This window comes from Tachysurus fulvidraco, chromosome 10 (assembly GCF_022655615.1).
Source record: "Tachysurus fulvidraco isolate hzauxx_2018 chromosome 10, HZAU_PFXX_2.0, whole genome shotgun sequence".
NCBI lineage: Eukaryota > Metazoa > Chordata > Actinopteri > Siluriformes > Bagridae > Tachysurus > Tachysurus fulvidraco.
The window spans coordinates 18,276,727-18,291,234 of record NC_062527.1 but is presented as its reverse complement, the minus strand read 5'-3'; the positions used below and the strand labels follow the sequence as shown (position 1 = coordinate 18,291,234).

The window sequence follows — 14,508 nt, the reverse complement described above, 5'->3', positions numbered from 1 at the left end:
ATTATTATTATTATTATTATTATTATTATTATTATAACATAAGAAGTGCATCACAAGCCTATTGTTGTGTTCCTCACAGGTATTAGTGTCTCTAAGCTGACAGGCAGGTAATATCACTGCCTGAACATCTGAACCAGAACACTGTGTAAATTATAGCAGAGGCTCTGAGGAAGTGATTTCAGTTCATGCTGCTTCTCCCAGTGTGGGGTAACAAGATAAATCCAGCTAGTGTGACCCAATTATGACTTGGGTGGCTTTTACCCTTGAAAGACCGAATGTTTGTCTGTTAGAAAAGGAAAAAAAAATCATGGAAAATCAGGACAAGGAGGCCACAGAGAATAGCTTGTGTGTGTGTGTGTGTGTGTGTGTGTGTATGTGTGCAAGCTAATGATTGTCCTGTTCCAGTGACTCACACAAGATGGACTGGTTAAGGACATTTGAACACAGGGAGGAAGTAGAGCGTATCTCATAAGATCTCATAATGATCTGCTATCTGTCCTTTCTCGCAGGCTTTTAACGTTTCTCTTGGAGCCTTGAAGTCATGAAAACGCCTCTTGTGCCTCAGCATGTCTGCAATCACTGCTAGCATTTAGATGCTCTGGTGATAGTGTTTTGAAATAAATATGGCTGCTTTGTTCTAAGAGAATGTCAGGTTATTCTAATAATAATCTAATAATAATAATAATAATAATAATAAGAGGGTTGACACAGGTAGTGTCTTGTTTCAAATGAAATCAGATTAACAAAGAAGATGATGTCATCAACAGCAGCTATGTGGTTTGGTATTTTTCTCCACAAAGTAGCTTTGGATCTTTGAATCTGTAATCGACCCAATGCACACTCGCCATACATGCTTGGTAGCAACATAAGACGTGTGTGCATCAGTCTTTTGAAGGCCAGCGCTCTTGTTATTCTTTCCCTATCTCTCTGACCGCTCCATCACACAAGAAGCGGGCGCTGCGGATGCCGTTACCAAGGCAACAGCAGTGCAAGATGCTTTAGGCGCAGCAAGGCAGCCTCCAATCAAATGAGGAGGACATAAGATCTGCACAGCTCTGCGCAAAAAAAAAAAAAAAAAAAAGGGCAGCCATTCTTTATCTTTTTCAGTAATGATAAGGAAATTGTTCCAGGTGATCGTGTGCTTTATTAGCCTACAGGCCTCTGCGTCAACAAAATGTTAGGGGCATAAAAATCTATGCATAACAGTGGTGAGGTTTTGAAAGGCTCCTCAAAGAGAAAATTAATCTGAAATGAAAAATGTGAAGATTTATGTTTAATCAGCCTCCTTACTTTTAATCAATAATGAATCAATAACTGATGCGTGTACCTATGAGCGCTATGTATTAATGAATGTGAGGACGTTTTGCATGAACCTGTTGTCATTTATCTGCTTTTTGATTTGTAAAACCTGAACACGCACTGTTTTGTTCTTTCCCTCTTTCCCGCTTCAACAGACAACACGCAAACACGCACAGGCTCATGCGCACAAACACCGACGCACACACAAACGCACACACGCACAACAACAAACAACGAATCTCCCACGCTAATGCAAGCGCACACACATAGAGGACTCACCGATTCGGGGTTTGGCCGTGCTAAGATCGCGAACGTGGAGAGAGCGTCACACGCGCACCTGGTCCTGCCTGAATCGAGCGCGAGCGCTCTGCAGCCGCGTGAAGACCACGAGCCCAGCAACGACTCACTGAGAGAGATGAAGAGATGGGGAGAGAGAAGGGGGAGAGGGGAAGAGAGAGAGAGACAGAGAGAAGGGGGAGAGGGGAAGAGAGAGAGAGAGAGAGAGAGAGAGAGAGAGAGAGAGAGAGCGGGAAACAGAGAGAGGGAGCGTTTCAGAGAGATCTCACACTGCAAAATGAACCCTCGGGATTTTTTCCCGCCTCTCCCCTCACGCACGTTCTACATAATAGGTGTGAGCGGTAAAGAAGATCACAAAGAGAGAATGAGAGAAGGAGGGATGAAGAGCCACAGAGCTCCTGACAAATCTAGACAAATTCAATACAATCATAAAGAAAGATATTCACATATTTTTTGTGACGGTTTCTTATCCCATATAATGACCTCACTCATCAATATCAATAAAAGATAACGTCACAGGTCCTAAAAAAGCATTTTATGACCTGTGACATGGTGACAGGTCACATGACCATATCCACAGCACATGATTAATGTCTAGCAACCAAAATGTCTCTCATCTCTTTCTCTGTCTAAAAGAGGATGCGGTTGCCATGGCACCCTTGGCAGCAGAGATGGTGGGGTAGTAAATGAGAGTAGATGTCAGCTGACATGACCACACAGTGCGGGCCACGGATATGGCGCAGTCGAAATATAGGTGGTTCTGTAGCATGGATGGAGATGGTGATGGTGCAATGTGTAACACTATTTCTTGCACCGGTCAATGAGAGAGTCTGCTCAGCTTCGTCCTAATGTGCACCAAATCCAATCACATCCCTCAGGTGGCCTAGCTCTTTTTATCCTACTCCAAACTCATCCATCACCAGGATCCTCTATGTGTACATTTTGGTCTTGAGTTTAGTTAAAAAATAATTTACACTTAACAAGTACGAATATAAATATCTTTTTTTTTAGCCTCCATTTTTTAACTTCTTCCTTCTATGAATTTATCTGTATCTCTGTCCTTTTATAGATGTGTTTATTTAGACCTCTATTACTCTTGCAATGCAGAGAGAAAAAATGAGTAATGGCTCAGTACAAGCCCACATGTTCTACTTTCATCTGCCCTATTTACTGCTGTGACGCTTGAATCTGTCTCCTAGAACAGTTACATCTTACACGTAGCATGAATGAGATCATACCCCATGCTTGGAATTGAAGTGGGCCTCGTTTATCACCCTTTTAGTAAAGTTAAAGTGTTTAAATCTAAATTCCTGAAACATTTACTTAATTGCTTCTTACTTGTGTGTATACTGATACATGGTAATGGTAATCATGCATAAAATAATCATCTGGTTTGAAACTAAACAACTAATTTTACATTTCACTAACAGATGCACCAAAAATATTTCACAAAAGACAAAGCTCACGGAGCCGATTGGAACGAGTGACGGATAAATTGTGAAAGAGCGCCTCCTAAGGGCACCGTGGAGGGACCTAAGGGAGCTTTTTGTAGGATATAAAGATCAGTCTAAATTAACAGGACATTCTTGGATGCCAAATTTTGATAAACGAGACTAATTTTTTTGCTTAACATTTGGATTCCAAATGTTGTGAAACCCAAAAATGCGACTGCTAAGACACTGCATTATGACCTGATCTAATCTTCTGGTTATAGAAAAGAGGTGTGTTTGTGTGGGGGGTGATTGCACACATGGCACTGGGGGCAGGTGAGTGTGAATGCCCTTTGCTGCCGTGAAAGCATGATGACCAGCTGGCCTGTTAAATTCAGAGCAGACACATTCTCATTCATAGACACACACATGCACAGCCACCCACACCTAGAATTCGCAAAGCTACATAATTAACACTTACGTCTCACTCTCGTCCCAGGCAATGCATGTCTCATTGACAGTGTCCTGCAAACAAAAAAAAAACAAGAGTATGTGTTATTCAAAAATCTTCTAGAGATCCATGAGAGAAGATTTATTTTTTTTTTTTTTATCAATCTTTTACGTGTTGTATTGTTACTCACATTGTGCAGGTGAGGGAACTCGATCTCAACTGGGTTAGACAGGAAACCAGGGCTTGGCTTCACCATTACTGTGACAACCTTAGAGTTCAGCAAGGTGCTATTGCTAAAGAGGGAGATAACTCTGTTAGACATGAGTACAAACCCCTTTTACCTCTCTAAGGTATTGCAGAGGACAGAGAAAGTGTCACAAGGAGATTGTGTGTGCATGTGTGCATGTGTATGTGTGTGTGTGTGTGTGTGTGTGTGTGTGAGATGGCACACCTTTGCACAGACAAGATAGGGCCCAGATTTCTGTAGAGAACGATACCAGTTACAAAGCCTGTGCTTTCTTCAGCATCTGCAAGAAATCGCATCATTAGAAACTAGAACTTTTTTTCACTAATTCATGAGTTTGCTGTAAAAAAAATAGTGAGTGTATATACCTGGCACATCCATACTGAGGGCATTACGTGACACTATGATTTTCTCATCCAAATTGCGGACCCACTCCATCATACCTCTCCACCCTTTCATGGGGAAAGTCACATCTGAAGTCATAGTTTTTGGATGCTTCTGAACGCTCAACACTGTCGGTAGAAGAAAAGAGTCAGGAATATAGAATAATGACTTCAATTTGGATCCATTGACATCGACCATTAGAACAGATAGAAGACATGAAAGTCACCATGTTTTGTCTGCTAACTCACCAAAGTTCTCAGTCATTTCATAAATATCTTGGAAATCTCTCATCTGCTTGCCGATGATGTCAACAAAGTCCTCAATCAAGCCGAACAGCTCCCTTATGTTCACCCCCATCTATGAGAAGGACACAAAGATGATTCACATGCACATCATTTTCACAGCACCACACAAGATCTGCAGTTGTTTTTTTTGTTTTTTTTCCTGAACTCACAACACCTTTTTTTTTTTTACTTTTTCACAGCGCTATGTATTGAACTCAACAACACAGAAACTTCCCGGGAACCATAAACGGTACCGTGGCTGATTCATTAGTGGGTGTGAGGGAATTTGTACGTCTCTCTGACGCATACGTGCGCATGTGAGTAGGCGTGAGGTGTCCTTCATTTCGTGGCCTATACAGCTCCTGTTCCCTCATGAGCTGCCATGACAACACACAGAATGCTGTGTAGGCGGAATGAATCTTTTTCACTTAAGCTCCCTGTGCCAGTCCAGCACATTATAATTTCAGCGAAAGTAAAGTGGTTTTATAAGAGGCTTTCTAACAACGAGGCAGGACAAGTCTGAAAAAGTCTATACACTGCTTCAGATCGTTTTCCTAAATTGACAAATGGAACTTCAGCTCCTAATTGTGAGATCTTATAGCCTGCATAAAGGAAACATAAGAGAACAATGTAGGTTCTTGTCTAAGTGCCTCAAGCATGTTGAATTGGTTCCCCGTAAGACCTGTAACTTAAAACACCCGACCCTAAGCTCTTTTATTTGTTGGGTAGGATTAATCAGAGTGCAGTCCATATGGGATGCCAGCATGGAAAGCTAATGATTCAGCCTCTTCTTTTAGGTACAACTCATCCAAAATGGCTTCTTAATGTTAAATAATGGCTCTTGCTGCTTAGGGAGAGGGAGAGGTGTGAATCTAATTCACGTGCGACACCTTTTACAGCCCACACCACAGGGCAATTCTGCTAATGAGTCAGATTCTATATTCGCAAGCAGTACATTGGCAAATGGACTCTGATGAATAATTAGAATGCCGAATGTGTCAGGGAAGATACATACACACACACACACACACACACACACACACACACACACACACACACACACACACACACACACACACACACACAAACTCACCAGCTGTGCTTCCTGCCATTTGCCATGGTGTTCCTCCTTCAGTAAATTGCTGATTGTCTGGACGTAATTCTAATTAAACAGAAATGACAGTAATCATTTGCCATCAAATTAAGCAATGTTCTTGATGCATCCAAAGTCAAGTGGGTGCTTCTATAAAGTAATATTTACCTCTATATCAACAACACTGTAACCAGCACTTCTGAAGATCTGTGTAGTGTTTTTTAGCATTTCCATGACCGCCAGCAAGTCCCCACTGTACTTTGTCGCATCGTTTGAGGTCATCCTCAGCCTGGACAGCATTTCAGTCACACCATCCACCTTCACTCCTGCCTGGGACTTTGAGAACTGCTCACGGGCCTAAGGACAAAAGGAAAAGTGATAGTCAGATACCATAAGGCATGTTAAAGATAGTTACAATTTTAAAATAATATACAATAAATATAATGATCTGTAAATATGTGCAGTCTCACCGAGGCTTGAATGTTTTGGTATTCTCTGGAGACACATTTGATGTAGCTAGGGTTTCCCCACAAGGCCAAACCGATAGCGTCCAGGGTGCATCGGCGGAGGACAAAGCCTGGAAAAGAGCAAATCAGTGTGTTCTAATGATCTATCTGGGAAGGTCAAGGAATACCGCTGGCAAATGTTAAAAGGTTTTTGAATCAGATCATTGTTTGGTTTTGTAACAAAGTTGTAGTCTGTACCTGTTGCGTCAGCAGGGCATGGAATTGCAACGGTATCTCCAGCTGGAGTTCTCTTCCACACAGCATTTCCGTAACTCTCTTCACCACAGATCTCATGGGGTTCTGCATGGTACAAGGTTCAGACAAGTTTAGTTTCAACATTTTATCATAAAACTACTGGGGAGTTTAAGAGCCTAAATATGTTTTTATTGCATTTTCATTTTACCTGGGCATCTCTTCTCATTGCAGCGCCTAAGGTCAGCTTTGTCACCGATGCAAGGTTCTCCCCTAAAGAATGGCCCCTCACACACCCTCTGCCTGTGCTGTGTGCCTCCTCCACATGTCCTACTGCAGCTGCCCCAAGAGCTCCAGGAGAGCCATCTCCCGTCCACTACAAAGGCAAAACAAAAACTTCTAACTTCTGAGTCTGACCCTTATTTTTGATGATTCGTCATTGTCTCACTAGAATATCCACAAAACTTCCATTTCTACAAGGTGTTGACATACCTGGGCAGTCTCTGATGAAGCAGTTGTTAGTTTCACGCCAGCCTCCACGGCATTCTGAGCCTCCGTATGATGGGCCGTTACACTCTCGCATGCGCTGCATCGTTCCATTAGAGCATGACGCAGAGCAGGGACTCCAGGCAGACCATTCAGTCCAGGAACCATCAACTACAAAGAGATGACATCAAATCTGAGACAATCTGCTTTACATTTTATTTTCACCTAGTAGTTGCAGATGGAAGGACATTTCTGAATAAAATGAATCTAAAATGTTAATTATAGTTTTTTTAATTTAAAAAACTAAAACCATTGTCTATCAACAACAACAACAACAACAAAAAAAACTAAAGAAAGAGAAAAATCCTAGTAATCTGCCATGTTACATTGTGGTGCATGAACAGATCGTGGACTACATCGCCATCTGGTGTTAAAACTGTAAGTGACACTTAAGAGGCTAAAAAGTTACCATAATGGCAAAACTACAAACATAGTTCTATTGATTCTAGAACATTCATTTCTTGTGTGTACAATGCAAAGCTACTAACCAGGGCAGACAGCAATGTTGCAGAATTTGGTCTGTTTTTTGGGCCCAAAGCATGGTTCTCCTCCGTTATTGTGTGGCTTGCAAACACGGACACGGTCACGGTATCCACGTCCACAGGTAGATGAACACAGACTCCATGGTGCCCACTCGTCCCAAGCTCCATTCACTTAATAATAGGAGAAATAGTGATCTTAACACTATGTACAGATTATCTTAGGACCAAAGGTACTCTTTATTATAGTACAAATATTAGGGCATGCATGTGGATATGTTTAATTAAGTGTACCTGGGCATGTCATAGAATTGTTGCAAGGTCTTTTCTCTCTCAATGGGCCGATACACATCATACTGTTTCCAGATGTCATGCAGGTGCGTTCACGAGTCTGCCAGCCCTCACCGCAGCTAACAGAACAGGAGCTCCATGAGGACCACTGATCCTGAACTCCGTCTATAACCGAAAGGTTCATTAAGACAATGTTCTGGATGGAAGCTGCAACTTTAAAAAGGCTGTAAGATTATAGAAGTTAAATCTAATTACCAGATTGGGGAACTGTTATCTCATCTCCGTTGTCTCTCCTCAGGCCGATGATGGAACGCAGACCCTGGCTACGCTGGCGCATTTTGCCTGTTCATAGTGATACGAAACATCCATTAGCCACCACACTGTTTTCTATTTACAGTCTTAATGTAACAGACAGTCATACTCACCAATGCAGGGTTGGGGGTTACAAGCTCTGGCCTCCTCAAGCACACCCTCACAGATGGAATCTTCAGCTTGGCATGCTCTGCTGCGCACCTGGACACCGCCTCCACACTCGTTGCTGCACTCAGACCAGCGGGCCCAACTAGACCAACCCTCTGCAATTCGAAAAAAGTATGGGTTCACTCTTTAGAAAGTTGGTGAACAGGTCAGTAAGGAGAACCCTTACACCCACTTTGACTCAAAAAGCATTGCTAATTATCTCAATCAACAATGATAGATCAGGACCAGATCAGGACCAAGATCAGGAGCAGGTCACTGAAGTGTAATAACAGACTAAACATATGAATAAGAAAGCTGCTATTGCTGACACCTAGTGGTAGACCACATGAACTGCAACCTGCCCTACTGCTGTTTTTCATTGTTTCTATTCTCTTTTCTCAGTGGGCTTCAGTGGCTGGTCTGGCATTTGTCCCCTGAAAACAAAATGTATCATGAATTCAGCCGAGGAGTCGATAAATGGAAACAGCACTGACATTATAGTTAAAGTAAAACTTTTCAGTAGACAGCAATTGCAAAACAGAAGGCTTTGAGTACAAAATGCCAGCGCACCACATGAGAAAACAGAATGAAAAGGGTTTTAGCACCTGCAGCGTTGTATGCATGCCGTATCGCTGGAGACTGGCGGGTTACTAAGGCAACCACGAGTGCCATGCATCGATTGCCTTCCTCTCCCTAGTGGTGCAGGCATTGTGTGAACATCGTCTCTTTGCCTCATATCACTAACGTCTCAATTTCCCCCAATCTCACACACACCTGCTTTCCTCCACATCAGGGCTAAATGAATCTCACCACCACTTCAACAGCAGGTCTGTAAGACTAGTGAGATGTTGGGAGGATATAAAACTCTGGCTTTAGTTTACAAACTGCCTATAAATGTGTTGTTTATGATCCCTGAGCACAGAATGTTCTATAAGACATATCTCAATTTGTAGAAGCATTAGTGTTTAAAATCCAAATAGTCATGCAGCAAAAGTGTGTCTAAGTGTTATTTGTTGTTTTCTCCAGCAGGTGGCATTATTGCAATCTCATAGCAATCTTCTTATAATCAGTGTTCTCTCTTGCTCTTTTTATATATAGGTTTATATAGTACAAACAGACATTAAAGTCATTAGGGCACTCACAAAAACACTCTGAAACTTACTCATGATCTCGGCATCCCTGTTGTTGTCTCTAATATTTGATGTGCATCTCTCCAGGTAGACTCCACCCCTGTAGCACCCGCCGGACCTCCTCTTGGGTGACTCCCAGCACTGGCATGGTGTGGCCATGATTCCGCAGGGGTTGCCTTGGGAACTGGTTGCCAGACAATCCTCAAGCCACTTGCAGAGCATCTCACAGGCAGGCATGCTAGGGTTCCTCTTCCCCACGACCAGGAACTCGGCACTGAACTGGCTTCCCTCGTCATCGTTTCCATCCTCTTCCACCAGAAGCTCTGTTCCAATGCGGGGCACTACCTTCCTGAGCTGCAGAAACTGCTTGCTGGATTCAAGGTAGGCCACGGCAGATGTAGCATCACACAGGCGGACTACCTCGTCAAAGCTTTCCATTCCCAGGTAGGTTCGTGAAGTCTCCAGGAAGGAGTCAAACTGGAAGGTCTTGATCTGGCGTGGAGTGCAAGTTTCAGTTGGCTTTGTGATCTTCATGTAGACAGTGTAGCGACGAGGGTCAGGGTTCTGCAGGGTCCAGGAGCATGGAGATTCTGAAAGTGCTGTTTTAGATGAGAAGACACCAAAAAAGCGGCTTTGCTCGAGTGTAGCGCAGGTGGCTGAGGCAGGTCCAGATGGGGTAGCGATAGTCAGGCCAAGAAACACACACAAGGCCAGAGAGAGGCCAGTGAACATGAAGGGTTTCCACTCCATCTTCTTCCTTGTAGAGGATGGATGGATTGGTGCACTGGGTTGATCTAGACCACTTTAGCTCTCTCTTCCACTTTACTGCTTCTGAGAGGGATTTTTGTTACTTGATCTTTTATCTTCTGGGCTTCCTTTTTGTTGGTTGTTTCTTTTTTGTGCACTAATGTAGTTTGGATGGAGGGTTAAAAACTTCTCTAGGATAAAGGGGCCATATCTGTATGTAGCAGATCTGCACAAAAGCACACAAACACAAACAATAAAACCAATATTAGAGATTTTTGGTACAGGTCATGCTAGCTTTTACACAAACAGCATCAAGTGGGATTCATGTCTGGAGGTGTCTATTTTATTGGGATTTTCAGAAATATAATTAGTCCCTTAATAATTATACAACCTGCTGGGTTGCCTCAGTCCTTTGATTAGAATTAATGTGTGTTCACACAGGCACACATTGTCAGCATGACCTTATTCAAATCACCATGGCTAAAAAACAGACAGCAACAACACTGTGACTCTAATTACAGTGCCTTCACAGCATGCTTTTCTTGTGTTCCCTTTCCCTTGTTTTCTCTCAATCTCACACTACTACCCACGCGCCAACACATGGTCTGGCTGCTTGCGTCAAACTGACGTGCACCAAGATTCTGCTTATGTCCGCGTCAGGCCCACGTCGCCTGGATACGGCAAGTTTTGTGCAGTTTTGAGAAACTCAGCAGGAAGTCTTACTCCAAAATAAGTTGACAACAGGGAGTCAATCTTGCACTTGCAAATTGCAAGAGCAACCAAAATTTGCGGGATTGACTACACACTCGTAGCATGATCTACAGATGCCCATTTAGGGCAAAGATGAAGAATGTTAAAACAGCATTTGAACAAACTGACATGTTTCTAAATGTAAGACTTGTTTCCATGGCTACATTGAAATAACAACTAATAAGGAAAAAATGGTTAAGGTGCCCTGGAACATTCTCAATGACACCTAACTTCCGGTTCTCTCCTGTTGTCATGGAGACTTCAGAAGTACTTAGCCTAATCTTTTCACAAGGTCAACTATCTTCTCTTCCGAAACATCCCTTACTCCCTCACAAAAGTAGGAAGAGTGAAGAGTTGGATATGGGAGGGGAGATCTATCTTAGAGCTTCATTGTTGTAGCCAGAAGTTTGTTGCTCCTGTTTTGTACTTTCTTTCTCACAAAACGGAGAAAGAAGAAGGGATGCATTCAAGTCCAAGAGTGAGGAAAGAAGAATTTATGGAAGAATAAAAGGAGATAAGACAGCACCTGCTTCTTAGTCTAATCCCTTTTGTAGGGAAAGTAGGGAAAGTTCATTCAGATGACTTAAAGTTTGAGAATTTTGTTTAGTATTTAGCAAGTTTTCTCCTTTCAACTTACCTTTTCGCCTTTGTATATTGAACATGTAACCATATAAGTGTCATGCAGTGAGTATTCGAGGGCAACTCGTTATACTTTCTGCGCCATCTGATTGCTCCATCAGGTCTAATAGCTCTGTCTCCCCCATCCAGTCAGCTCTCGCCATCTATTGAATCTCGCACACCGGAAGCCATTTAAACAAAACTGCGAGCCCTAAAAGTCTCTCTCATTCTCGTTACCTCACTCTCTCTCCCTCCCTCCCTCCCTCCCTCTCTTCTCCTCCCCCTGCCTTGTTACTGAAAGGAAGACTGCAATTAGCCATTTCATCTGTAAATGGTTTTTGTCAAGTACATGCAGAACGACAGAAGAAAAAACGTGGACAGAATCTGGAGCTAGACGGATGCGGATGCCGGAAGATAATTTATGCAGATCTGCTTCTGGTTCGAGTGCCACTTATGCAGCTTGAGTTTAATTATCTTGAATGCATCTTATCTGTGTAACCCACTCACCACTAACATTTCTACATACTTAATTTGCAGGCACATGGACTTACATATCGGGCACATGTCTGGAGCTCTGTGCTGTGCAACTCGAATATTGTTGTATTGAGGCTGTCCTAAGGCACACACTCACCCACAGATATACACATATACACACACAGGTGCCAAGTGCTTTTCTGACTCACTCAGAGAACATGATTCAGGCGTTTCCATAGAAACTACAAAGCTCTTGCCATGCATGCAGCAAGACCTCGTGTTACATTTTCATAACTATCAGCACAGACTTAGTGTCTGTTCTTTGCATGATGCAGAGCAGCATCATAAATGTTGTGCTTAAAAAATGTAAGACCATGTTTTGTTATTATATGCAACACGCTTGCTGCAGCGCAGAAGAAATATACCTTAGGGCTCCTCCAGGCAATTGTGTAAGGACAATAAATCACACAGTTGGGTTTTAGATTTGAGCGCCATGTGACTGTGCAGACACATGCATGCAAGTACACAAACACACACACACACACACACACACACACACACACACACACACACACACACACACACACACACACACACACACACACACACATGCACACATACACACACAAGCTGCAAACAGTTAAACACTTCAAACACTTTACTAAAACTCTAAATCAGACATTTAATTGCTTGCATTGTGGAAGGTGCATCAACCTGCTTTGATCGTGCAGGTTCCCACACTGTCCACTCAGCACAGACACACACACACACACACACAAACACACAGGCGAACAAAACGTCGTTTGAGACACTTAACAGAGAGAGACTGTTTGGATTTGTCGGGTTACTATGGAGATAGAAGTATGCACACACAGATGTATTTGTGTATGCAGGCTATGACGGAAGGGAAGTCAGCAAGTTTTGACAATATATGTTTGATGCTTTGCTGTTTACTTTATTTTGTATGCAAGAAATGCTCACCCACTCTCTAAGCTTTAAATGTTTGAGCACATATGGATATATTTTATAAATACAAGTAATCCTAATTCCAGTTGTACATTAAATACTAATATGTAAGAATTTTGAATGCTGTGGTTTCTTTTTTCCGTATATCTGTATTCTCTTATATTTACTGTGGAATATCATGGCACAAGCTGACTAAGTAATATTGGCGCGTGAGTACGAGTCTCTCAGGCATGATGAGTCGAAGCCAGAGAACTCAAGCCACAACATGCGGATAAGTCTGGGGCAATTTCTTCATTTTCAGGAACAGAATTTCACATGTGCCTTTTGGATACAAGAACATTTAGAGACATAACATTTCCATTTCAAACTTTTCATTTAATTGCAGTCCTGCATTCAACTCAGATTCACCACATTTTCCCAAACAGTTGCGCACTGCTTTTAAACTGAACCAAATCTGCAGGTCCTTGCTTTCTCAATGTTTCAATGCTGCACATTTTCAGGTGGAACATTTTTAAGCCAATCTTGAAAATGCATAAATAAATTTTGTTCACTCACAGAAATACAATACAAGAATTCGGTAGAAGAATTCGTACAAATACCACGCAAGTTCGGATAGTGAGCAACGCGCTATGGTTCAGGACCACGGAGAGCGGCTCCATGTCTCACACACAGCTCTGCTCTGCGCACGTGGGAGAACGTACGAAAGCATCAACAAGCGATGCATTCGAAGTTCACACAGCTGAGTAAATTCTATGCAATACTAACTTTCCAACAGTGCTCTCATATATAGCAAATACAACACAGAAAGACATGTCATGCACATGCAATGTAATAACAAGCAGTCGGGGCATCATAGCTACCTTTAAATATGTTCTTGTCTTCTATAGAGTCTCTCCATCCACTTGTTTTTTCACCGCGAAGAAATCTTGACCGCTCCCGCTTTCTTCAAACTCGCCTTGTCAGGTGAAATTGAAGACAAAGTTGGGGACAGGAAAAGAAAATAAAAAGCGGCGGAGGAGAAGCAGCTATGCTTCTCTTTCTTGTTTTTTTCTTTCTTTCTTCGCAGACCGATTCCAAGTTTCAGTGCAGTCCACTTCCACAAGCAATAAACAGCAAATAAAGCGACTCTGACCAAACTCCAGAGAGTTTAACTACCAACTCTTTTCTTGTTAGACTTCTATTCCCGGCTTTCAGAAAGCAAGGCAAGCGCGCACTCTGCTTATTCTGTTCTCGTTCTCTTTCACTTTGCGGTCTAACAGCTCCAGTCGTCTTTGTTGGTACTTTTACTCCCGGCTTCGGAGTCTTCTTGCTTGTGGCTCTTTATGCACTGCAAGTGGTTCAGTCTCGGTGTGCCTCGTGCCTTCATCTTCCAGGTCTTATATGTTCCCCCGCCCCCCCGCGCGGAGAGTCGGAGTCTTTGCGTGGATGAAGTGAATGAGACAGCATGAGGAGGGAGGGAGGGTGAGAGGGATGGAGTGAGGGAGGGAGGGAGAGCGGGGGAGCAGTGTGTGTACGTGTATGTGCTTTCTGAGAGAGAGAGAGAGAGAGAGAGAGAGAGAGAGAGAGAGATGGAGAGGGGAGGTAGCAGTGGAAAGACGGAGACCAACTACGCACACACGAACTCTGGGGACCGGAAAGAAGACATCACGGCGAAGTGTGGATCATTACATCACCTGCTGACCGCCGTGATTTACAGGCGCAGCGCACAACAATATGAAGAGCTCCGTCATTTGCACACAAAAAACGCGTAAACAAGGACACTGTATGTGCGCGCGCTCGTTTATGTGTATTGACATGAAAGCACAATATACCTGACATGATAACATGATGACATGACATGATAACGTGAATACGTCACACTGTTCATT

The 14,508-nt window shown here is 42.9% G+C and overlaps 1 protein-coding gene across 1 annotated transcript in view; it reads right to left on the bottom strand.

The window, feature by feature from the left end:
• LOC113654825 (adhesion G protein-coupled receptor B1-like) overlaps positions 1-14,038 on the bottom strand; it is a 19,977-nt gene extending 5,939 nt beyond the window's left edge. The window contains exons 1-18 of the mRNA XM_027165086.2: positions 13,501-14,038; positions 9,118-10,058; positions 7,922-8,071; positions 7,752-7,838; positions 7,500-7,661; positions 7,215-7,379; positions 6,673-6,837; positions 6,392-6,556; positions 6,187-6,288; positions 5,953-6,059; positions 5,651-5,839; positions 5,483-5,551; positions 4,354-4,462; positions 4,090-4,233; positions 3,929-4,004; positions 3,668-3,770; positions 3,508-3,551; positions 1,579-1,705 (exon numbers count right to left, since the gene is read on the bottom strand). Of these exons, the coding sequence (XP_027020887.2) occupies positions 1,579-1,705; positions 3,508-3,551; positions 3,668-3,770; positions 3,929-4,004; positions 4,090-4,233; positions 4,354-4,462; positions 5,483-5,551; positions 5,651-5,839; positions 5,953-6,059; positions 6,187-6,288; positions 6,392-6,556; positions 6,673-6,837; positions 7,215-7,379; positions 7,500-7,661; positions 7,752-7,838; positions 7,922-8,071; positions 9,118-9,835 (2,682 nt within the window). The 5' untranslated portion in view covers positions 9,836-10,058; positions 13,501-14,038. The remainder of the gene's footprint in view (positions 1-1,578; positions 1,706-3,507; positions 3,552-3,667; positions 3,771-3,928; positions 4,005-4,089; positions 4,234-4,353; positions 4,463-5,482; positions 5,552-5,650; positions 5,840-5,952; positions 6,060-6,186; positions 6,289-6,391; positions 6,557-6,672; positions 6,838-7,214; positions 7,380-7,499; positions 7,662-7,751; positions 7,839-7,921; positions 8,072-9,117; positions 10,059-13,500) is intronic.
• Positions 14,039-14,508: the final 470 nt, after the last annotated feature.